This window comes from Pipistrellus hanaki (genome assembly GCF_964339955.1).
Source record: "Pipistrellus hanaki genome assembly, chromosome: 16".
Classification (NCBI taxonomy): Eukaryota; Metazoa; Chordata; class Mammalia; order Chiroptera; family Vespertilionidae; genus Pipistrellus; species Pipistrellus hanaki.
Window position 1 is genome coordinate 14,426,308 of NC_140518.1, and position 24,667 is coordinate 14,450,974.

Below are 24,667 nucleotides of genomic sequence, written 5' to 3' on the forward strand. Positions count from 1 at the left end.
CAGAGGTGGCCTGAGCCTTGCTCCCCCGAAGGGCTAGGGTGTGTGCCTCGCCAGCTGCAGGGCCCAGGCAACTGACCAGCTCTCCCTGTCTGTCCCTCCAGAGTCCCTCACATTCGACATGGAGCTGACCTCAGAGTGCGCCACCTCCCCCATGTGAGGCGCCAAGGACCGAAGCTGCAGCGAGAGATGACGGAGGCACCTCTCTGTGTTCCACCCCTTAGCCAGCCGAGCCCCAGAGCACCTGAACGCCTCACTCTGTGGTTCCAGATTTGTTTTAATCTCCTACTTCTGCTATCTCTGAGCAATCTGGGCACTGTTTTCAAATAGAGAAATGAATGAATGTGGGTGATATGCTTTTATCTAAATGCAAATAAGAAAGCGCTCTCTGAGACTGTGATCAGGGGATGTGGAAGGGGTGGCAAGAGGGAGGAAAGGAAACGCGTTTTGGTCCCCCTGCCCTCCTTTCTCAGCAGCTTGTTGTTGTTCGACAAGTGCCTCCTGGTGCCCGCGGCATCCCTCTGCCTGTTTCTGTCAGCCACGCCACAGGCTGCCTCCGGCTGCATCCCCCGGCACTGCACTTTTAACCTTGCTAACATCCAAATAATAGATAGGACTTTCAGAGCCCCTAGGTTTCTTTTTAAATTTGAAATAATAATAATAATTAAAAGGCAACAACACTGTATCAGCATAGCCTTTTTTGTGTATTTACGGAAACTCAGTTAATAGCCTCCTTGGTGCTTCAGGCATTCAGCTTTCTTCAGGCTGACACTTTATACAAACCCTGAAACGGGCCTCAGGTCCAGCCCTTAAAGGACCTCGGGAGCCGTGGCGTAGCCTTTGGTTTTGAAATAAGAAGGTTGAAGGAGAACCTAAACATTCTAGCCTTTTTTAAATAAACAGAGTTTTTATTTTCCTTTTATGTGTTGGTCTGTTAGTAGGTGAGGCTGGCAGAGGGGTACTTAGAGCCTTTCCTCCCTTCCTTCTCGTACACGCGCTCCTGTTCAGAGCCCGGGGGTTCTGTGGGTGCCTTATAAGGAATGGGGTGACTCTCTTTCCTCCCCCCAACCCCCACCTCTCTTATGGCATGGCCCCTTGCAGTGTCCAAAGGTCCCTTGTCCTATTTGCTTTAGGAATCTGGTCTCGGGACCTCCTGGAGTAAGAGGGAGAGAGTTACGGGTTGAACATGACTCAGACAATGGGGCCCCACCCGAGGGTCTGGTAGCGCTCAGGGAATGTGGATCTCACCCCGTTTCTTGGTGATTGCCCACAGCACCTGTAATTACTGCACTTGGTTAACCCCGGGGCAAAGGCTGGCTGATAAACTCAGTCTGTCCCTGTGTGAGGGAGCGTGCTCCCAGCTTCCCCCGACACTGGTGACTCTCCCTGTGGAGGCCCCAAGCTGAGGCAGCACAGGCCGAGTTTACTGTGTCCTTGGGGACCCTCGGGAGCGGGGGAGGTGGTCTTTGCTATTGGGGCCCGCTCTGGCCCAAAGGCATGGTCACAGTGGGTGGTCCCAAACCACCTGGGCCTGTGCTGGGAGTGTCTACCCCCATTGGCCGGTTTCTGAGTGAAGGCGATGAAGACTCTCACACAGGGGCTGCCCTTGGCCGTCCCGTCTTCCCACCCGGAAACGGTTGACAGGTTGCACAGAGCTCTCCCTTCTCCGGCCGCTCTCTTGTTCATAATAAGCTTGACTCATAACATGACAGATCTAGATCCGAGGGACCTGGAGCCAGGATCCGGCTTCTCTGGAGCAGGTGTTGTACAGTTCAGGGCTTCGAGTAGCTTTTGTATCTGGGTTTAACTCTGGTTGTGGCAAAGTTCTGAGAGAAGCTGAGACTTGGTCAGCCGCTCCCTTAAAGAACCAAGTCCTCCAGGACCTGCCCGCGCTCTCTCCTCTGTCTGCTCCCGCCCGACCCCAGCCCAGCCGAGGGGGCCCACTGATCGCTTAACCTACTTACACAGTGGTTTTAAGCTGTTGTCCTGGCCACTGCACCAAATTCCAATGTATACTTCATAGTGTAAAAATTTATATTATTGTGTGTGTGTTTTGTATATTGCTGTATCTACTTTAACTTCTAAAAATAAAAATATATAGGACCTGTCTGGCAGCTCTGTCTCTGGCTGGTGGAGATTCTGCGGGAGCCTGACCCACTGTCGGGCCTGTGTCTGGAGAGGAGGGGGCAGTCCTGTTCTCGGTCACCTTCGCCTCTCATTCCTGAGTTGACTCAGGGCCACTTTTGGGGCAACTGAGCAATCCTCCCCAACTTGTGTTAGTCACCAGCCCCCAGGTAAGGGTCAGTGGAAGAGCCACGGGTCAAACTCCTTCACACAAAGGTGTCAGAATGGAGGCCTCCCTGCTCTCTCCGCCCCTCCCCCTCCCTGCAGGGGCCTTGCATGCTGGGCCTCCTGTCCGGGGTCTGATAAGCTACCTAGGGGGGGTTGGGATGGAGATCTCCCACCCCACCCCCAAGGCCTCCCCTTCCACAGTTGCTCCATTATCACTTTCTCTTCAGTCACTCAGTGGGGATGAACCAAGCTAACCGGCTGCTGCTCTGGCCCGCAGTCAGCGGTGATAATTCACAGACATGGGCACCCACTCGGCTCTCCCACCCCCTCCCCTTGTGCCGAGTCCCACGAGCAGATCTGAGCAGGAGTGAGAGATATGAGCCGCCTCCCCCTGCAGAGATGGAAGCGAGATTAGTTCGTTCGGGCGGGGCTGGCGGCTGCTTCCCTCCCCACCCGCCCCCAGTACCCTGCTCTGGGCCCCTGCGCCTCCCGGGGCGGCTGCCAGCCCCTTCCCTCCTTTGAGCTCTGAAGAAATCTCGTCAGCAGGCCTTTGCTCCCTCCTTCCCCGAGGGGCCCCAGCGACAGCCCCTGGACCTCGGAGGCTCCCCTTCTGCTCTGACCAGCCTCCTCCTGGTCTCAGGCCGACCATTGGAGACACGGGGGCAGCGGGATGGTGCCATCTGCTGGTGTCTGGGAAGAGGGACGGCTGGGAGGCTGCCCTGTGACCCTGGCCCCAGAAGGGCTGAGAGTCACCGTGGCCCTGGCCCTCAGCTGCCAGCTTCAGGATTGCTCTCAGCGGCAGCCACACGTCTTCCCGCTCCTCGCGTCCCTCCCCCCAGTAATTCCTGCCCCATCCTTTCCCAAGACCTCGTGGCCTAGCTCTGTAGTCTGGTGAGAAGCACTGATAGTGTTCCGGGGGGGGGGGGGGGGTCGGCACCCTAAAAACACAAGCTAAGGAGCGAACCACCACCAGCTCCCAGGGCTCCTCAGTCAGGAGCAACACCAGCCGTTTTATGAAAAAAAAAAAATACTTTATTTCAAAACACTTCACAAGTGTGTGGCCTATGTACAAGGTACAAAAGACTCCCTCTTCTCACCCCCCTGTGCCTTCAGAGAGGTTCCAACCCGGGGCTCCCGCGATCCCACTGTCAGCTGCCCTTGGCTGCAGGCCAGGCAGCCTCGGCGGGCAGGGGCAGAGCCAGGGAGGCTGCGAGCCAGGCCTTCTCCCACCACAGCGGGTTATGCAACCGAGGGGAGGCCTCTGCCAGGCCCCGCCTCCCAGCAGCTTGCAAGCAGGGATCGGCTTTCACCCCTCACTCCAGATCCCAGCTGCTTTGCTGCTGTCTCTCCAGGCAGGTTATTCCCAGGATCAGAGGGGATCAGCCCTGCAACCCCAGGTCCTACACCTGTCTTCTCCTCCCCTCCCTCTCCTGTAAGCCACAGAGGCAAGGACAGGAGGCGGGGCCAGACGGAGGGGAGGGGGTGCTGGGTGAGAAGGAGCGGGAGCCTTGGCCGGGGCACCATGCTCCGGATGAGGGAGGCCAAGAAATGACACACTCAGAGCAGCTTTGGTGGGCCTGACTCAAATGACCCATTTCTGCTGCTGGGGACTTGGCCACGACCTACATAACAAGCTCTAGGCTTCACAGAACGTCTGGAGTCCATGTACATCCGATAAAGTAGAAAACACTGAACCCAACCTCCCAAGGGAAGAAGCGACAGACCCACACGGGTGCGTGAGAGCAGATGCACACACTTGGGAGGCAAAGCTTCTAAGTCAGGAGTAAAGTTTAGAGATGCTGCCTGTCTCTAGTCCCCTCCGTACACAGTTTCATACAAACAGCTGCTGAGCGGACAAGCCCCGGCGGGGGCTTTCTGTGCGATGGACACGGCTCCGTCTCTCCCACCGCAGAGACGGGCCCGGGGCTCCTGGGATACCTAGGACTGCGAAGGCGAGGTGGGCGCAGATATACACACACGTATGCACGCGTACATGTGCTGCCTGCAAGGGCACCAATATGCACAGCAACACGAAAATCACAAATGAACAGGAACCCTTCGCGTGGGTATTGTTTCCGAGAAGTGTGGGATTCACACGCTCAGGACAGCGAGCCCCGGGCAGAGCTGAAGAGCCCGGTCGGTGGGGACAGGCGGGGGTCCAGGCTCTCGATCGGCCGGCGTAGGAGTTCCTCCACATGCCGGGCCACGTCCATGGTCTCGTCCAGGTCAAAGTCTCCGTCCTGGTCAAGGACGGGGTCAGGACTGGCGGAGAGAGGTGGGGGCGGGGGGATGTCAGAGGGAGCTGGCTGGTCTCACCGCCTCAAGCTCTCGGGGGCAGTCCCCAGCCTGCTCCCCACTCAGACCAGCTCTGGCTAGACCCCTGCACCCCGAGAGGTAGTCACTGGCTCTCTGGGTGGCGCCCAGTCTCATCTCGCACTGCCTCCCTGAGGGAGAGCAGAGGACTCCTTTTCCTCGCCCCGTCCTCGGCTGTCGAGGGAGGCGGTTGACGCGGTGAACTCTGTCCAGCTGCGCCGCGATCCCATTAAATCCCAGGACCACCCCTGAGCGCCAACGAGCACCTGGGCCCTGTGACCACGTTACTCCAGTCCTCCCAGCCACCTGGACGGTGGGCGTTACTGAGCGTTACCGAGGGGGAAGGGAGGCTTGGCCATGTCCAGGACCTTGCTCAGGGCCACCTGGTTGGCGCCCCCCGCCCCCCACGCCTGTGGGGGTCCCCCTACAGCTTGAGCCTCCCAGGCAACCAGACATCCAGCCCAGACCACCCACCACTTCCCTCCCGTGGGAACCCCAGAGAGGAGCAATGAGGCCCTGCTCCCACCCGGTTCTCAGGGCCGACCACCTCACTCATAGCTTGGGAGGCAATCGATATGAGAGAGACTCCTGTGTGAGGTCTCACCTGTGCTAAATGCTTTTCTTTCTCTCTCTCTCTCTCTCTCTCTCTCTCTCTCTCTCTCTCTCTCTCTCGTTATTCCCGACCCCAACCCCCCGAGGCAGGTATTCCTGCTTCCATTTTACATAGGAGAAAACTTAGCGTCAGAGAGGCTCCGTCATTTCCCCAAGGTCCCACAGCTGGCCAGCACCAGAGCAAGGACCCTGCTATGTGTAGTCCCAAGACGCGCTGTGCTTTTCACTGGCCGAGCTCACCCTCCCTGCACCTGGGCACATGCCAGAGCCTGGCCTGGGCTGGGTGGTCTCAGCCCCAGAGAAGCTTTGGATTCCTTGGCACCAGCCCTCCAGCGCTCCAGTCCAAGGCCAAGTGCCCAGGCCCTGCCCCCCTCCCTTACACTCCCCCCCGGCCCCCCCCCTCCCCCCCGCCGTGAAGCCCTGTAAGAACACAACCTACTTCTGTTGGTACATGTTATAATGAGCCTGGGGACCCACAGCCGGGGAGGGGGCCTGTTCCATGTAGATGGCACTGCCCCCGGCAGAGTCCGCAGATGTCACAAACCTGGAGGAGGAAGCAGAGCAGAGCCTCTGAGGCCGCTGACACGGGGAGGGGGGCACCCTGGGCACTGGCCCATGGTGAGACCAAGGCCGGTTCCCTCCCCAGGGCTGAGCCCTTGGACGGGAGGGGTGGCGGGGAGGGGTGAGGACAGCAGGGAGGGGGTGGCGGGGGAGGGAACAGAGGCAGCAGGAGACCAGAGCTGGGCCCCGGGCACTTACTCAGGGACCACTTGCTTGATCTGTGGCTTCACGTACCCGTCCACCGCTTTAGCTGCCGAGGGGGGAACTGTGATGAGAACCAAAGTTTCCGGGAGCTTGCCGGAGGGCGGAAGCCCCACTCCTCACCCCTGGAGTCCGCCTCTGATCCCGGTTGCTGGGGGCCTCAGCCAGGATGAGATGGCCACGGACCCCGAATGGACACGGGCTGGCGGGCCAGCCAGAGGGCCACCCAGAGTCGGGCTTCCGTCTCATCCCTGCTTGGGCCTCCTTTGCTGGCCCTTTGCTCTCTCTCTCCCACCCCTGCCCCTGCCAAGGACACAGAGCCAACACCAAGGAGCACACGCAGCCAATGGGCTGGGGACAAGCCGAAGAGGAAAAACCTGTCCCCTGCGCTCCTGCCCTGACGCCCCGGGGGCAGCACGGAGGGCGGGGCGCAGGGCCGGCAGGGGGAGAGGTGCCTTCTCCGTGGGTTTGACTCATCCCGGCTCCTCCCCAGCACTGCAGCCTCCTCTCCCAAGGGCAGGAGGGAGAGTCTACCGGCTTCTCCCTCCGCAGAGAAGAGAGTCCGCTTCGTGGTCTCGCCTCCCCTCGCCAGCCCTGACATCCCCTGCCCTGACATAACCCTCTGCGCCATCCCGGGACCAGAGCCCCCGGGGCCTGCTGGGGGAGCCCCCGCCGCCCAGCCGGAGGTGTGCCCGCGGGCCGCGGGGGGCGGGGAGGACCGCGGGGGGCGGGGAGGACCGCGGACGCACCGAGCACGGGCGTGTAGTACTTGGAGAAGACCTCGTCCTTGGGCCGGTCGGGGAACACGTAGATGAGATAGTTCAGGTCGCCCAGCCGGTCGGCCAGGGACCGGATGGAGAAATCCCGCGTGGTGAACGGCTTCAGGTTCCACAGGTTGCGGTCGGCTGTGAAGGGGACGAGCTCGTTCCCACAACCCGCAACCCACCGCCGCCAGGAGGAGGCCTGGGGCTGTGGGGTTCAGGGCAGGCTGGTGGGGACACCTGGTCTCTCTCTTTTTAAAAAATATATTTTATTGATTTTTTTACAGAGAGGAAGGGTGAGGGATAGAGAATCAGAAACATCAATGAGAGCTGACACCGGTTTGGCTCAGTGAATAGAGCGTCAGCCTTCGGACTGAAGGGTCCCAGGTTCGATTCCGGTCAAGGGCATGTACCTTGGTTGCGGGCACATCCCCAGTAGGGGACGTGCAAGAGGCAGCTGATCGATGATTCTCTCTCATCAATGTTTCTAACTCTCTATCCCTCTCTCTTCCTCTCTATAAAAAAATCAATAAAATATATTTTAAAAAAAAGAAAGAAACATCAATGAGAGAGAAACATCGATCAGCTGCCTCCTGCACAACCTCCCCTGGGGAGGTGCCGCATCCAAGGTACATCCCTTGACCGGAATCGAACCAGAGACCCTTCAGTCTGCAGACCAACGCTCTATCCACTGAGCCAAACCAGCCAGGGCGACACCCGGTCTCTTACTAGTCCCCACTGCAGCCCCATCCCTGAGCTCCCTGGCCCAGGGCGAGGAAACGGCCGTGGGAACATCTACCCAGGCTGGGTCAGGGCAGGGAAGGGAGGGCATGCCTCTGCTGAAGGCCTCAGCCGGCGGGTTTGAGGCTCTCCGAATGGGAAACGATGCAAAGGGGATGTGTTTCCTCCCGGACTCTGAGCTCCGCTCCCCTCTTTCCCACCAGGCGCCGTCTGAGGACGCGGGCCCCGCGGAGAAGGGGGGGCGGGGAGCGTGGGGCTGGCGCGTGGACAGAGAGGGCACTCACGCGAGTCAAACTTCCAGGCGATGGTGATGCCCCCGATCTCCGAGTCGCTGAAGCGCAGCAGGAAGGTCCCGTCGGGCTTGTTGATGAGCAGGTCGTGGGCCTGCTGCTTGTTCACAAAACCTAGGATGGCCCTGGGCGCACGGAGCATACGGTGTCACCGCTGGGCCTGCGGCCGCTGTCCCGCGCCCGCGCCCTCCCAGCCCCCTGCCCGCCCGCCATTCCTCACCCGTCGTTCCAGTGCGGCTTGTGATGCTTCTTCAGCACCTCCATGACGCCGTCAAACCACTGCCAGAAGGTGTAGTTCCAGCCCGGCAGGTTCTCCTGTGAACCCCCGACACCCCACGTCAGCGCTTGTCCTCATCCGCACCCTCTCCCACTTCCCCGCCCTACGGTCCCACTCCCCGGCCGTCCATCAACGGGCACGCTCCCAGCCCCTCTGCCAGGGAACTGGAGTCAATGCACCTCTGGTCTGAGACCCAGAGGCCCAGACAGCCCCATGGGGCGGGGGATGGACGTACAACAGCCGTTCCTGCCCAGCCCCCTCATTCACAGAGGGGGAAACCGAGGCCCAGAGCAGGGGAGGGGCTTAGCCAAACAGTTAACAAGGCGGGTCCAGAGCCCAGGGATCCTGGCTCTCAGTTCCGGCTCCTTTCTATGGTCCTGCCTGGCTGTCCCAGCGGACTGCATTCCCTTGGGGTACCAGCCCCCTCCCTCTCTCCTGCTTGGGACGGAGGGTGGGGCACTGGCCTCGGCCAGAACCCTGTCCCTGAGGGGGGGAGGGGTGGCAGGGCCCAGGGGGGCCAGGCTGGCGGGCAGCGGGCGGCGGGCCCTCACCCTGTTGAACTGGGACCAGGACACGGACATGCTGTTGTAGTCCTCCAGGTGGCTGCTGCTGCCGTTGAACAGCTTCTGCGCCAGGAACACGAGGTTCTCCTTGGTCAGGCCCCGGTTGCTCTGCACCTCGGCCTTGAACTTCATGTTGAGCGCCTCGCACAGCTGCGGCCACAGCACTTTGTCTGGCACGGCGAAGGGCACCCTGCCCTGAGGGGGAGAGGAGAAGGGGCGGGTGCGATTGAGGGAGCAGGACATATTCTCACGCTAACACAGACACACAGACACAGAGATAGACACACAGATACCGAGGGACAGAGGGGACTGAGGACAGAGATCAGGGACCCAAACCCCAAGCCTAAGGAAGATCTGGGGCCAGATCCCCAAGGCCACGCTCATGGACCTGGGAGACCCTAATCCTAAGCCCGGAGCCAGGGGCATGCCGAGGGCAGGGCTCTCCCAACAGCTGCCCCTCTCCGCTCTCCTCGCTCAGGCTGGGCCAGGGGTGGGGGAGGACCGACCGCTCGGCAGGGCCCCGAGGGGTTGGGAGTGACCCCGGGAGGTCCCAGGCTCCGGAGACGGGCCCCGGGGGACTCACCGGCTCGGCGAAGGCGTTGTCCCACAGCACGGTGGCCGTGGCGTTGTGGTCCTGGCTGCCGTGAACAATGACAACCACGGGGAGGGACAGGGTCTAGGGGAGTCCAAAGGATGGGAGTTGAGGGCACACGACCACCCTCTTGCCCTCGGCTTTGGGCCAGACTCCCCACCCTCACTGCTTCCCCACAGGCCCCTCCCGTCAAAACCAAAGCAAAACACACACACAAAGCACAGAGTCTTTCCTCTCGGCCCGCCGCCTGAGTTCCATGGGCTGGTGCCGGGTTATAACACCGCCGCCTGAGTTCTGTGGGCTGGTGCCGGGTTATAACACCGCCGCCTGAGTTCTGTGGGCTGGTGCCGGGTTATAACACCGCCGCCTGAGTTCTGTGGGCTGGTGCCGGGTTATAACACCGCCGCCCGAGTTCCGTGGGCTGGTGCCGGGTTATAATACCGCCGCCCGAGTTCCGTGGGCTGGTGCCGGGTTATAACACCGCCGCCCGAGTTCCGTGGGCTGGTGCCGGGTTATAATACCGCCGCCTGAGTTCTGTGGGCTGGTGCTGGGCTAGCACACCGCCTGGCACACGGGCACCAGCAGAGAGAACGCAGGCTTTCTGAGGGCATCACAGGGCATCGGCGTCGGAGCTCTCTGTCTTTCCTGAACCGGCCCGGCAGCCCGGGCAGACCCCTTCACTTTCCGGGGTGGCCCGGGGCGAGGGGGCGCGTGCCTCACCTTCACCTGGAACACGAGCTCGTTGCTGCCCACGCTGAACTGGGACTCGAACAGGACCGTGAACTTCTCCTCCGTCACCGACTCCGCGCCCCGCCGGTCCGCACGCTTGATCCTCTTCAGCGACTGCATGGGGGCCGGGGCGGGGCGGGGGGACAGGCGCTGGTTACGGGGACCGAGCTCCGGGCACACCGCCCCTCCCAGGGCCGGGCCAGCCTCACCATGTTCCTGAAGTGGGCGCTGAGGGTGCCGGTGGCCTGGTGGTACTCCATGACGCAGCAGTTGTTCAGGATGTCGCCGCTGCTCTCGCTGTGGGAGAGAGGGGCGCCCTGTGTCCACACCGGCCCCGGCCAGGAGCACAGACCCACCCCGGCCCCCGAGAACATCCTTCGGTGGGTCTGGGCCTCACTTCCTCATCAGCCTGACAGCACCCAACGGCCTTCAAGGGTGGGGTCCGGGTCTCTCTCATGGGGTTCAATGACCTTGGGCATCAAGACTGACGTGAGGCCCGTCCGCTTCTAGTGAGCTTAAGATCGTGACCACAGCCTGCAAGTATCCCCATGACCACCCCTGCCTCCTCCCGGGCCTCCCTGGGGTCCTCTTCCCGTATCCACAATAAGCCGGCCCTGCTGCCTCATCAGGTGCTGAACAGGCAAGTGGGCCACCCTCCGGCTCCTGCACTCACTCTTCCTGTTGCCCCAGACATTCTTTTTTATTTTCTTTATTGTTTAAAGTATTACATATAGTAGTACCTATATCTCCCTCCCCCCCCCCCCCCATTTACCTTCCCCCAGCCTCCCCTACCCTCTGTCGCATGCCCTCACCACCCCCCTCCCTGCCCCCCGTGTCTTGTGCCCATGGGTGTGCTTACAGGCATGCATACAAGTCTTTTGGTTGATCTGTTTCCCTCCCTCCCCCACACGCCCCAGCCTTCCCGCGGTAATCTGACAGTCTGTTTGGTGCTTTACTGCCTCTGTAGGCTGGACCTCCTCCTTCAGGTCTCCATTCGAATACCGTCTCAGAAAGGCCTTCCTCGCCCACCCACGTGGTGTGGATACGTCCGTCCAGACGCCAGGACGGACCCTGTCTTAATTTCCTTTCTGCGGCGTGTCGCTTTCTGACACCGCCTGGTTTTCAAACGCCCAGGACCGCCTCCCGCCCCAGCCAGAACGTGAGGCTGAGAAATGAGACCCCCGTGGCCGTCTTCCCCACCCGATGCCCAGACCACAGGGCGGCACTCCGTCCACATGGCCCGTCTCCCACGTCTCACATCCATCCGCTCCTCATCCCCTCAGGCTCCGCACCCTCTGTGAGCGGCCAGCCCTGGGCACCCTGCCGCACACACACCCTCCGGACAAGGCCCAGATCCTCTGCCCGCCCCGGGCTCCTGCACTAGCTGCCTCCCCTTCACCCTGCGGCCCGAGACCCAGTGTCACGGCTCCGCCTCCATCATGACCCACTCCCACACGCCTCCCCCATCGCTCCCCGGTCGTCCATCATGCCTGCTGCCTGCTCTTCTAACCAAGCACAACCACGTTCTGTCTGGATTATACCGTGTCCCGGTGCTTAGCACAGGTCCTGGAACACCCCCGCAGGGCATCCTTGTTGACCTACTGTGTGCTGAGCACAGTAGGGCGGGGGAAGGCCTCTGTTCAGGAGGAGCAGAGTGAACACCGGACAGACAGAATGAACAGGAGAGACATGGACAGTGTTTGACGGAATGCTGTCCTGTCACCAGGCCTCCCTCCACGTGCAGGACCGCGGAGGCCCCGGACGAAGCACCGAGTCAGGCCCCGGAGAGGAGGGGCGCACGTACTTGCGGGTGTTCTCGTTCTTGAGCAGCGACTTGGCCTGCTGCTCGCTGATGATGGTGGCCTTCACCTGGGGCGGGTTCATGTGCACGTTCAGCTTCCCCCCCACCAGCAGGCGCACGGTGGCTGCGAACTTGGTCTGGGTCTTCAGCACCTGCGGGGGCTGCTTCTCGATGATGAACGTGCTGCGGGACCCAAGGGCGAGACGCTGCCTCAGGGGCCGGGCGCTGGCCCCCGTGGGGAGGGGGGCCCCACAGGGCTCGGCGGGCAGAGGGAGGGCACGGGCCTGGGAGACCCCGCGCCCGGGGAGGCCGCCGAGAGCGGAGGGGAAGGCGGGAGGGGAGGCGGGGAAAGGGACTGGGCAGCGGGCACGGGGGCAGGAAGCAAGGGCAGCCCGGGGAGCGCTCACAGAGACACGGGACAGAGGGAAAGGGTGTGAGCAGACAGACAGGATTCCAGTGAAGCCCCCCCATCTGCAAAGCACCCCCTGCCTCCCGCAGCCAACTCCATGCGGAGCCGGGTGGGGCCGAGAGGCGGCAGTCACCTGGTCACCAGGGCCGAGATGATGTCTGTGATGGTGGCATTGACCTCCGCCAGCATCTCCTCCACGGGGCCGGGGATGGGCAGCTGCTGGCACAGGTGCTCGGCTCTGCGGATCTGCTGCCGGTTCTGCCAGATGATCTCGGCCAACTTCTCACACCTGCACGCCCGCCGCGGGGCCAGAGGAGAGGACAGGCCTTCACCCTTCCCCAGGCCACAGGGGAGAGGCGCCCGGCTGGGGGCAGCCCCAGGACCCAGCCCACCTCCCCCAGGGAGGCTTGGCACCTCAGCGCCCACTCCTGTCCACTGGGCAGAGCAGGACAGGGGCTGCCCTGACTTCCAGAAACACAGACGCCCAGGAGGCGGGACCCTGATGTGTACCCAGCCCAGAGCACCTGGCCCTGCCCCACCCCCAGCACAGGGACCCCCTCCCAGGGAGGGCATGGCTGCAGGCTCCCAGGTCTGTGTCGGGAGCCAGACCACGGGTGAAGCAAGACCTGCCACGGGACATAGCGAGCGGCTGCACATGGAAACACGGGGCAGCATGAGCAGCTGGTAGACCACCCCGAGCCCCTGCCCCCCTCCCTGCCGGCCCCGGCCCCCACCCCCATTACCAGGACTGCAGCACGTCCAGGCTGCCCTCAGGGGGCCCCCCATTCCCGGCCAGCTGCTGCCGCCGCTTCCACTGGATCAGCTCGTCGTCCAGGATGATGGTCTGCTGCTTCCGCAGCAGCTGCAGGGTCCGCTGGTGCTTCTCGGCCAGCTCCTGAGGGGGGGGGGGCTCGCTCAGGAGGCCGGTCCCCCCAACCCCCGCCTGCTCTGCCTCACGGGCCCCACAGGCCCCCCGCCCCCCACCCGGGGTCCTGGCCCCCCACCCGGGTCCTGGCCTCCCCACCCGGGGTCCTGGCCCCCCACCCGGGTCCTGGCCCCCCACCCGGGTCCTGGCCCCCCCACCCGGGTCCTGGCCCTCCCACCCAGGGTCCTGGCCCCCCACCCGGGTCCTGGCCTCCCCACCCGGGTCCTGGCCCCCCACCCGGGTCCTGGCCCCCCCACCCGGGTCCTGGCCCTCCCACCCAGGGTCCTGGCCCCCCACCCGGGTCCTGGCCCCCCCACCCGGGGTCCTGGCCCCCCACCCGGGTCCTGGCCCCCCCACCCGGGGTCCTGGCCTCCCACCCGGGGTCCTGGCCCCCCACCCGGGTCCTGGCCCCCCCACCCGGGGTCCTGGCCCCCCACCCGGGTCCTGGCCTCCCACCCGGGTCCTGGCCGGCCCCTCTCTCGGTCCCGGCAGCTCAGGACGCGGCCCCCTCGCCCGGAGGACGGCCGCCCACTCACCACGCGGTACTGCTGCAGCGTCTGCGCCTCGCGCTGCAGCCAGGCCTCCAGGGACGCCTGCTTCTGCTGCAGGGCCGTCTCCCGGCTCAGGCGCTCCTGCGGGGTCAGCTGGGCCAGCTGGGCGAACTGGGCTGCGGGGGACAGCACACCCGTGGCCACGGTGCCCGCTCCCAGCAGGAACCCAGAGAAGCCACGTCCCTCGCTCCGCAGACAAGACCCTCCGGGGACGTGTCTGACGACGGCAGTCAGGGCTCTGGCAGCCCAGGGCCCCGAGGAGCCGGCCTCACACCCGGCCCCCCAACGCGGAGCTTTCCTCCGGAGACCGGGAGGCAGAGGCTGTGGGTGCAGCTGAGGAGGACCCCCCGCCCTCGCCCGCACGGCCGGGCCCAGCCCTCCTCTGCCGCCTCGGGGCCCAGCGTGGAGCCAGCTGCCTCGTCTGCCTCGGCCTGGCCATCGCTGGCTGGGTGGACTCGGGGACCCCTCTCTCTCCTGTGCCTCAGTCTCCCCTGTGCACACGGGGAAGCCCGCTCCCTGCCTCAGGGGCTGCGTGGGGACAGAAGGCTGACGTGGAGAGCGCTCAGGAAGCCGCCGGCCGGGGAAGCTCCTGGGGAGAGCTGGTCCGTGCAGCTCCCTGGGCTGCAGGACAGGCCTGAGGGGGAGGGACCCGCAGCTCCCGGCCCCCCTCCCCCGCAGGCTGGCCTCCCGGGGGCTCTGCTCCCGCCCGGCCGCCGCCTCCGGGCACAGCTCCTCTCCTGGGGGAGGAGGGTCTGCCCAGGAAGGCGCCCAGCACGGGTGTCCAGGTTGGGGCACGGTGAGCTCAGCGGCCACCAGGACGGGGAGAGAGAGAAGATGGAGAAGAAAGAGGAGGGGGGGAGGGGCCTACGCAAGGGCAGCGAGACTGGCGCCTCCTGCAGTGGCTCAGCTGCCTGAGCATCCTCTGGTGCCCCCAACAGCCAGGGCACCCACAGAGGGCAAACGCTCAACGCTCTCCCTCTCTGTCCTCAGGTGGGGATTTAAAATAAATAAGAAGAAAAAAAAGTAGGAATATTCTCTGAGGAAAAGGAGGCAGCTCGCTTCGTATCAGCGTGAGGAAGCTCAGCAATGGCAGGAATGGGGAGTGAGGGAGGCACAGTTACCCTCGTAAAAACATCAGCTATGAAATACGTACGACACAGGGGAGGCAGAAAGAATCACATAGAAACACCTGTGACTTCATGACCAGCTTAAGAAATCCAGCATTTCCCAACCAAAGCCACCGCCCACCCCCACAGCCTGCCACCCACCCCCGCCAGGGGAGCCGCTCTCCTCCGTTCTGGGGTGATCATGCGCAGCCAATGGCCATGGGGAGCTCCCAGGGCCCTTCCTCGGGCTGAGTCAAGGCGAGGTGAGCATCAGCACGTCTTGGTCCAGCTCCTGGCAGGCCTCTGAGGGCCATGTCACCCTGACCGAGGCCCCGCCCCAAGGTCACTCAGGCTGGGACGGACCAGAGCAGCTCCGGCCCCCAGGAAGAGCCCGGCCGGAGGAGGGGAGGCGGAGACCTGGCTCCCCTCTCCCCACAGGGGCCCGTCCCCGGGGGAGCAGCAGGGGCCCTGGTGCCGCCTCGGGAGTCCCGCCTCCACAGGGCGGGGGGCGGGGGCGTCCCCAACACCTGGTCCGGCCTCCCTATGGGAGAGACCGGTTACTCTCTCCTGGCGATGGGCAGGCGTTCCTGGGAAGGACGCCAGGGGAGGTGGGGCAATTGTCTGCTCCGCTGGAGGGAACGGAGCCTTCCCTGCACAACAGATCGATAGTCTGTGTTTCTGACGGGGAACCTGATAAGTGAGACCGAACTGACACTGCGTGAGGGGTACGAACCCAAACCAGAACCCAAACCCAAACCCACACACAGGAAACGGAGAACCAGGAACAGGATCATCGACGTGGTCACCGGTGCCCGGCCTGGGACAGAACTGATAGCGTGGCTGCCCTGTTCCCTCACCTAGGAAGTGGGCCTTCTTTTCTGTGGGGCCGGTCAGGTGTGGAAGCCGATGGGAAGAAGACAGGCTAGAATCATCCCACCGGCATCTATGCCACACCTGCTGTGACTCCGGCCATGTGCTGGCCACGGAAAACACTGACAGGGCAGGGTTAGGCGGAAAGCTAACAAGGCAAATGAAAAGAGAATCCTACGAAAAGTTAAATAATAATAAAAGGAAAAATAGAGAAACGAAAACCGGATAAGAACGAAACTGAAAATAAGTACTGAAATACAGACCTCAATACCACTGTATTAAATGTTACATTAAATATCATTGGACTAAACACCTTGACTAAAAGCAGTGGTTGCCAGAATAAATACAAATGCAAGACAGTTATATGCTGTCTACGTTTAAAAATTTTTTAAAGCATGGAAAAGATATGCTGTGCCAATAGAGAACTGGAAGGCTTGAGAAGTTATGTTAATTTCTGATAAAGTAGACTTCAAGACAAAGAGTATTACCAGAGACCGAGAAAGATACTTCATAATTATTAAAGTGTCAATCAATAGACAATTGTCATAAATGTATGTGCATCTACTAACAAAGCCTCAAAAATACATGAAGGAAATATTTACAGAAATAATTGGAGAAGTATACAATTCCACAATATAACAGGAGAGTTTGATACCTCTCTTCCAGCATCTAATAGAACTTTTAGGCAAAAAATAAATAACGACATAGATCCATGGTTCTCTAAGAGGAACACGGATGCCTGGAGGGTTCCCAAGACCCTTACAGAAGTTCCACAAAGCCAAAACTGTTTTCAAAAGTCATAAGACTTTGCCTTTTTCTTTTTTAGTTTCATAATTATACAGTGGCATTTTCAAGAGGCTGCAAGATATATGATATTACAACAGATTGAAAGCAAGATCCAGCTATCTCCCTAACACTGAAGAGATGTGTAAAAATGTATAGCAATGCCACCCTACTTACTATATTTTGTTCTGGAAAATATAGATTTATTTTACTTTATTTCTTTATACAATTTTATTATGTTAACATAATAAACATATGTACTGAATATATTTTAAATATTTATAGTGATTATAATATATATGTTACATAAATATAGCTATATTATATACAATGTGCAAAATATATATTATATAAATATTTATTACATACATTTAAATATTTTTTATAATAAGAATTGTTATATTTGTTAACATTACGGAATTTATTATTTGCTGCTTTTTGATGAAACACAGCAGAAAATACATTCTTTTCAAGTCCACCAGATACACTCACCAAGACTGAACATATGCTGGGCCATAAAACAAGTCTCAATAAATTTAAAAGAATGGAGATCATACAGAGTACGTTCTCTGACAACGATGAAATTCAATAATGAAATGGAAAATGAAATCAATAATGGTATGACATCTAGAAAAAATATCTGGACATTAAACAATACCCTTCTAAACGCATGTGCAAAAGAATGAGAAGAGAAATTAGAAAATACTCCAGACGGAATGATAATGAATAGACAGCATATTCAAAATCAGGAGCGGCAGCTAAAACACTGCTAAGAGGGAAGTTTATGGCTCTGAATCCATGTACTAGGAAAGAAGAAAGGTCTAAAATCAATTACCTGAAGAAGCAGGAAAAAGAAGAGCAAAGGAGAAGATAGCCCGACACCTCCTGTTCTCACTAGGATGGGGGGGACAGCCCTGCGAGACAGGAGAGCTGTCCACTGTCCCCTCCTCCTTCCAGCCCCAGCTCCTGTAAGGAGGACTAAAGAAGGGGCGTGCCTGGAGTCCCACCTCTCCCAGCCTGGGCCAGTCTGGGAACTCTCAACCCAAATGCTCCCTCTGACTGGGGAACACTCTGCCCTTATTCATTTCTTCATTGAGATAGTCACTGAATACCTACAATTAGGGAGACAATACTGGTTAATAAAGTACAGTGATTTATAAGCAACTCAGGCCACGTAACTTGCTTTCTTTGAACCTCAGTTTTACCATCTGCAAAAGAGAGATAATGCAACTCCCTACATCCTACAACTGCTTGTTGTGAAGGCTGAGTGGAGTCATGCATGCAAAAGGCTTAGCCCGGAGCCTGGCCCGCAGCGAGGGCCCCATCCCCAGGAGCCACAACTCCTCCCGGGCTCTGGGGAAGGCTCCCAGGACACAGACACGACCTCGTCCCCCCCTGCAGGAGCTCACAAAGTGGTCCTCGCTCCCATCCTCACAACGCACACCACCCCCGCTGCCGCGGCCTCACCTTGGATCCGCAGGCTCTCCTGGTACTGGATGATGAAGTACTCCTGCGTCTGCTGCAGCTTCTTCAGCTCGTTCTCCGTGTCCTGCGTGACCAGACGCAGCTCCTCGAAGGTCTGGTTGATCTGAAGGTGCTTCTGGGACATGGCGTCCACCAGCATCCCAACGGGAGAGGCGCCCTGGGGACATATCAGACACGCAGGCCGCAGTGAGCTGGGCGGGGAGGAAGTGAGAAAACCTCGGGCTTGGGGGAATGCCAATACTACAGACCCCAAACTCTGACTCTAGGGTCAAAAGGAAGGGCGAGTTGAGCCAGAAGGATCGTCATTGGTCAGAACGAGGGTGGAAGGGACCAAGCAGGAGGAGAGACATGTGAGCTGGCAGACTGTGGAATCTTCCTACGGAATCTTCACAGCAGAAGCTTCGATTGCCGTTCTGGCCTCCACTGGAGTATCCCAAACACAGTCTCTTCTAAATTCTCTTAGAAGAGACTAGAACCCAACACCTCCCAAGAGTTAACTGGGTTTTCCTACTAATGATGAGGACCCCTCCTTCCACATTCTTTCACTGACCCGATGCCATGGGCTGTGCTAGGTGCTGGGGACAGCGTGGGGAACAGGCTAGGTCAGTGGTCAGTAAACCGAGGCTTGCAAGCTGTGGTTTGCTGCTCTGTTGACTAATGAGTTTGCCGACCACTAGGAGATGGGCTTAATCACCAGGAATAGCAACAGCCTGCAATTACTGGAATCGAGAGTCTAGGTCAGTGGTCGGCAAACTCATTAGTCAACAGAGCGGCAAAGCCAGCGTCTGCTCCCACAACAGCTACTTTCTGTCCCTTAAACACACAGCACGTCGCTGCCTCGGGGCCTTTGCACTTCTTGTTCCATCCCTCTGGAACATTCTGGCACCAGATGTTCCCAAGGCTGGCACTTCAACTGGTACCTTTTCAGAGTGACCTTCTCTGAAGGGCCAATTCCAAACAGCACCACCCTTATCTGAGAGTGTCTAGCTCTTGGGTTTTTCTTCTTCCTTTTCTTTTTAAATATTTTCATTGATTTCAGAGAGGAAAGGAGAGAGAGACATGAAAACATCAACAGTGAGAGAGAATCATTGATGGGCTGCCTCCTGCACATCCCTCCTGGGGATCAAGCCCACAACCCTGGGCGTGTGCCCTGACTGGGAATCGAACTGTGACCTCCTGGTACATAGGTTGATGCTCAGCCATCTTTCTTGTCTGCCTCCCTGCCCTAGGATGTGAGCCTTCTAAGTGCCAAGACCTCGTCTGTCTTGTGCATCACCAAATCCCCAAGGCCTAGATCATCAAAGGTGTCCAAGAACAGCCTCTCGGCTAGGAGAAAGGATGATTCCCATCCCCTGAGCTCCCCTCCCCCAACCATGACAACACCTGCTCGAGGACACGTAGTTCCTAACTGGCGCCTAATTCATTTGTATGTTTACAGCCAAGGGACTCCAGGGCTGTCCTGAAAGACCCTCTGGCTTCTGCTTCCTCTCTGGCTTTCCCCATCAGGACTCTCCACGGGGCTCCCCTCTCCCCAGGTGCACTATTTGCAAGTCTTCAAATATGATAAGATGGCTCTTGCCTTCCTGCCCTCACAAATACTGTTGTAATTTTCACTATAATCTCTTCCCACCTCCTCCCTCCTGCTTTCTCCACTGTAGTTCAGACCTCTCCTTCCTCAGGACACGCCCGCTGCCGCCTGCCCCAATTTGAGCTGGGTGCTTTTCCCCACATATGCCTCCTTAGGCCTCCGTTCACCGCTAGACAATCAGTCATCACCCAGACTCCCCGGGGACAGGTCTTTATCTGTAAGGCTAGCCCAGGGCCAGACGCACCGCAGGACCTCAGTACAGGTTTGTGGAATGAACTGCCCAATTCCCGAGATCAGTGTTCACAACAAATAGATAACACATGACCTGTGCTCCCGGCACTATTCGGCGGTCTTTCCCTGTGTGATGTCATTTTATGAAATTCATTTTGCTTTATCGCAGGTAGCATAACATTGGTACCATTGTCCGAGCAGATGTTCGATGCCTTTATGATTCCAGAACCTGGAGAATGAGTCCCTATTCTGCCTCTCTGGGCCTCACTTCTCTGAGCTTGACTGTGTTAATTTTCTGACACAGACCTTGGCTCCAATTCTCCTCACAGACCGTCCCGGAGAAGATTTCTTATGTGGCCCTGGCCCATTTATTGAATGACAAATCTTTTCCCTGGTGATTTGTAATGCCATTTCTGACATAGACTGAGATTCCAGCTGTGTGTGTGAGTGCGTGGGTGTGTGTGTATGTGTGTGTTGTGTGTGTGTGTGTGTTTAGTTAGGGCTTCCTCTTCTGTGTCATCGGTCTGTTTGTCTGTCCCTGGCCCACATAGCATCTCATTTAATGCTCACAGTAATCCTGCAAGGTAGGTACGATCACCATCCCTGCTTATAATAGGCTCAGAGAGGTTAACTTGTTCAAGTTACACAGCTAGAAAGTGGTGGAGCCAGGGACTGAAGCCAGGGGGTCACTCCACACCTGCAAACAACACTGTTCCTCACACTTGCTCGTGTCTCTTATTTCCCTGGGGTTCTCTCGTGCCCGTATGTATAAGGCGCGGTTGTGTCCGGAGAGAAAAGACTTCCCAGCTCCTCTCCCCACGCCCAGGGGGCACTCACGTTGTTGGCTTCTCGCACCAGCCTCTGCTCGTTGTACAGAATGTGCCGGATGCAGCGGACCAGCTCCAGGGGGCAGCGGTCATACGTGTTCTGAAAGAATCCAAGAGCAGCTACCAGTAGCCATCCTCTGTGCCTACCATGCATGCCCACACCTTCCTCTCCTCCAGTCCTGCCTCAGCTTCTCCCCCACCACCACCCAGAAGTCTCTGGAACTGTCACCACATACCTCTGTCTCTCCTTGACTTGATTTCCCCCTCCCAGATCTCCGTTTGGTTGGCAGTGCATTAGAAACCCACTTTCAACCTATCATCCCCTGTGACTTTCCTATCAACGAAACCCTATGACATGGCAGAAATGACTGTCCCCATTTCGAAGATGAGAAGACCGATGCTTGGCGAGGTTCAGTGCTTATACAGAGTGAAGCAGATGAGTGAGCAGATGACTCAGACCTCAGAGCCCCTCATGTTGAGGTGAAGGAACTTTCCACCGTGCTCCAGCTCTGGGTTCCTATTCTGCTTCCCTCTTTGCCCCAGGTTTCTCCTGCTTCCTCCCTCTGGTGGGATGGGCTTTTTATTTCCCTGGCACCCAGCTGCTTATGTCTAAAAGTGGTTCTCTGAGAAATACGAGTGACTTCCAATAAATGCCTGACTATGATTACTACCCACACCCCTTTCCTGCTCCCACTAAAACTTCCTCTCTCCCCCCTCCTCCCCCCACTCCCCTCAAGGGAAGGAGAAGCTACATCTTCCATCTCAACCCTCATTCAAGGCTCTTTCAGCTGACAACTCTGTGCCTCTCCTGTCCCCCTTCCAGAGCCCACTCCCCCCCATCCCTCCACCTGAGAGGGTGTCTGGAGGCCTCACTCCCTCACTTCTAGAATCTGTCCCTCCTCCTTTCTCCTATAAAGGAATCCTGCTTGATCTGTCCAGAAGGCGGTTTCACCCATCCTCCTCCTCTTGGGGACAAGCACCCCCCCCCCCACACACACACACACACTTCTGGCTTTGTAATATGCTAAAGGGACCCACCAGGTCTGGTTCAGAAAGAGGGGGTGGGGGAAATCGAAGGGCAGAAAAGTTGCCCGTAAGGTCGAGGTCACACGGTGAGTCAGGGAGTGTCCAGGCCAGGAAAAACCCAGGGGCTCTGATGCTGGAACCAGCAGGCGGACACTGCCTCCCTGCCCACGACCCCCGCGGGGCTCGCACCCACCTGGAGCTGCTTGGCGTAGTGCCCCAGCTTGATCTTCAGCAAGAACCCGTCTTCCCCCACCTGGTGCTCCGCCTTCTTCTGCAGCTCCTGCACCAGGCCCTGCAGGAGCTGGGAGGCCTTGTCTTGGTCCTGGTGATTTTCTGGGTCGATGGCATCCCTTGGGGCGGGGCAGGGTAGAGAAGAAGCCTTCTGTGGTGCAAGGAAGCCAGGCAGGCAGCGGGACTCACTCGGAAACCCCAGGCTCCTGACTAAGAGGGCTCCGGCGCCCACAGGCCTTGTTCCTGGCAGCGCCAGGGGCATCGGAGTCCAGAAACACCCCCTCTCCCTTCCCGGGCTCCCCTTTCCCCGTCCCCCTATCCCACGACCATGGAGCCTGGCCCCTTCCTCCCAGAAAGGAGCAGACAGGACCAGAATAACACCCACCCGCACGGAGGAGGAGACCTAACGGCCCCGGGGCCTGGATGGCAGGGTCCGGGGGACCAGGAGGGAGGAAGCCAGCCAGGGGGGCACCTACCAGGGCTGGCTCTCGATCCACTGGGCCAGGTAGTGGCGCACCTCGATGGGGAAGTGCTGGCCGTACAGCACCTGCATCTGGCGCAGCGCATCCCCCTGCAGCTGCTGGGCCTGGATCCAGCCCGCCATGGCCGTTCACCTGGGGGGGCGGGGGGCGGGAGAGGGGGTCGAGCAGATGGCTGAGGAGGCGCCTTGGCCGGGCAGGAGCGAGGAATGGCTGGGCCTGCCCCCGGCTCTGCCATGCCCACCCGTGCCCGGGCCGCCGGGAGGCCCCTCCCTCCCGCAGACACGCTTTCCTGTGCGGGAAGAGAGATGGTGAGGAGGGGAAGGCCGCCCTGCCCTCCAACGAGGAACCCGCGGCGGCCTGGGGAGGGGCCCCCCCGAGAGTCAGGTGCCCTCCTCCTCTTCCTCTCCCCTCGCCCCACCGGGGCTTCCCCGGACGGGGTGGGGTGGGGGGACAGCTAAAAACTGAAAGAGAAACTTGCCCGCCGTGGCCCTCGCTGGGACCTCTCTCTGCAAGAACCCCCCGAGGGCCCTGCCGAGGACCCTGGGTACCAGTTTCTGGGGAGGAGGGGCATCCCAGCCCAGCGCCGCGCTCCCCACGGCGCCCCCTGGACGGCGGGGTCCCCCGGGCACGTGGCCGGAGCGGCTCGGAGAGGGCTGGGGAGACCGGCGCTCCCTCCCTCCCTTCGGCGGTGGCGCCCGAGCCGCTGCGCCCCGCGATCCCGCTCCCCCGGCCCGGAGCCCGACAGCGCCCCCTGCGCCCCGCGCGCGGGGACGACGCCCCCCCGCGGCGCCTCCCTCGGTCCGCGCCCCCCGGCGGAGCGGCGCCCCAACTCCCTCCGGGGCGCGGGGACGGGTCCCCGCTCCCCGCTCCCCCCCGGCCGGCCGTCGGGCTCGGGGCTCGGGGCTCGGGGCTCCGGGCGCGGGGCTCCGGGCGCGGGGCCAGCACGGGAGCCCGTGTCCCCTCGGCGCGCACCCCGCCCAGGACGCGCGGCGCGGCCACCCACCTGGCGGCACTGGCCGTCCGGGCGGCGGGCGGCTCTGGGCCGCGGCTCTGCTCCGGCCCGGCTCCCGGCGGCGGCGGCGGCGGCGGCTGTTACTACAGGAAGGAGCAGAGAGCAGCGATTTCCTCCTCAAAGGTCAGCTGCCTCCGATAGACCATACACAGCGCGCGAGCGCTCGCCAGCACCCCTCCCCGCGGGCTCCCTCCCGCCCCCGCCCCGCCCCGCCCCCGCCCTCGGTCCCGGCTCCCCCGCGGGCCAGTGCGCAGCGGCGGCCGCGGCCGGGCCCCGCGCGGCCGGCTGGGCGGGGGCTGCCCCGACGGCGGGGTCCCCCTCGGAGCCAGGCGCGCGGGAAAGGGGGTGTTTTGGGGCCAGGAAATCCCGGGCGCTTGGAAATCCCAAACCCACGGGCCTCAGTTTCCTCATCCGTAAGAAAGGGAGGGAGAGAGGGCTGGACCGGCTGGAGAGGCGGCATTCGTCATCGCTCGGGGTCTCTAGGTTGAAAATGGAAATGTGTGTGTGTGTGTGTGTGTGTGTGTGTGTGTGTGTGTGTGTGTGTGTGTGGTGTGCGTGCGCGCGTGTGGGCTGGGGACGCGGCTTCGGTGTCTTCAGACGCAAAGCCCTCGGGAGGGGGAAAGACTGGGGATTCCAGAGAAGCCTGCTCACGCCAGCCCCACCGCCCCTCCTTCCACGACTCCTGTGGCCTCGCACTCACCCTCTGCAGCTGAAAAAGAACCTTGGCGGTCATCTGTGGACCCCCCCCCTCCCAGATTTTGCAGACAAGAAATGGAAGTCCAGAGAGGGGAAGGGGCTTGCCCAGCGTGACACAGTGTGCACACAGCCTAGTTGGCAAACTATGGTCCATAAATGACCCTGCCCCTCCCCTCACCCGAGCCCAGTCCCATCGGAAGCTGGTCCTACCTTCAGGCAGGCCCAGGGAGGGCTCCCTTGGATCCTAAAGGCTCGGGATGGCCTGCAGGCCCCGCCAGAGCAGGGAACACCCTTCCCAGGCCTTGCCTGGCGCAGCCCCTCCCTGAGAGCCCCCGGAGGGGCCTGCAGAGTTGGGCAAGGCTGGACTGGAAGCCTTCCATCCCCTTTGCCCAGTTTCCCTCTCCTCTAGGCCTCCTCTGCCTGGCAGCTGGTATTGGCAGCACCAAGCTAGGGGCCAGGCTGGCTGCCCTCTCAGGGCCAAGCCGAGCCAAGACTTCTGGGGGGAGGGGGGCTGGGATTATTCTCTCCCACCCCCTTTTCCTTTCTCTTCCCCCTGGGAGGCCTGCCCTTTTCCATTCTCTTCCCCTTTCCTCTTCTCCACCTTCGTTCCCCTCGCCTCCTCCCCTCCCTCCTCCTTTTTACGTCAGAGAAAACCCCGGAGTTAAAAGCTGCAGGAGGAGCTGGAATGCCTGGGACCCACACACACACTTCCATG

The 24,667-nt window shown here is 60.2% G+C and overlaps 2 protein-coding genes across 6 annotated transcripts in view; one reads left to right on the forward strand and one right to left on the reverse strand.

The window, feature by feature from the left end:
- STAT3 (signal transducer and activator of transcription 3) overlaps positions 1–2,106 on the forward strand; it is a 48,476-nt gene extending 46,370 nt beyond the window's left edge. For all 4 annotated transcript variants that reach the window (XM_084862491.1, XM_084862493.1, XM_084862492.1 and 1 more), the window contains exon 24: positions 102–2,106. In XM_084862491.1, coding sequence (XP_084718617.1) covers positions 102–157 — 56 coding nt within the window. In that variant the 3' untranslated portion in view covers positions 158–2,106. The remainder of the gene's footprint in view (positions 1–101) is intronic.
- Positions 2,107–3,306: 1,200 nt separating this feature from the next.
- LOC311610912 (signal transducer and activator of transcription 5A) lies at positions 3,307–23,404 on the reverse strand. Of its 2 annotated transcripts, none has more exons than XM_084862486.1 (19): positions 23,248–23,404; positions 22,239–22,376; positions 21,725–21,881; positions 20,516–20,605; positions 17,842–18,016; positions 13,601–13,731; positions 12,883–13,034; positions 12,273–12,428; positions 11,734–11,913; positions 10,139–10,226; positions 9,921–10,043; positions 9,192–9,284; positions 8,597–8,803; positions 7,989–8,083; positions 7,763–7,893; positions 6,726–6,881; positions 5,974–6,025; positions 5,654–5,758; positions 3,307–4,551 (listed from the first exon to the last, which is right to left on the reverse strand). In XM_084862486.1, the coding sequence occupies exons 2-19, from the start codon at positions 22,364–22,366 to the stop codon at positions 4,389–4,391; spliced, it is 2,382 nt and encodes a 793-aa protein (XP_084718612.1). In that variant the 5' UTR covers positions 22,367–22,376; positions 23,248–23,404; the 3' UTR covers positions 3,307–4,388. The 2 variants fall into 2 exon arrangements, with proteins under 2 accessions (XP_084718612.1, XP_084718611.1); XM_084862485.1 differs by having other exon boundaries at positions 5,974–6,040.
- Between the last annotated feature and the right edge of the window lie 1,263 nt (positions 23,405–24,667).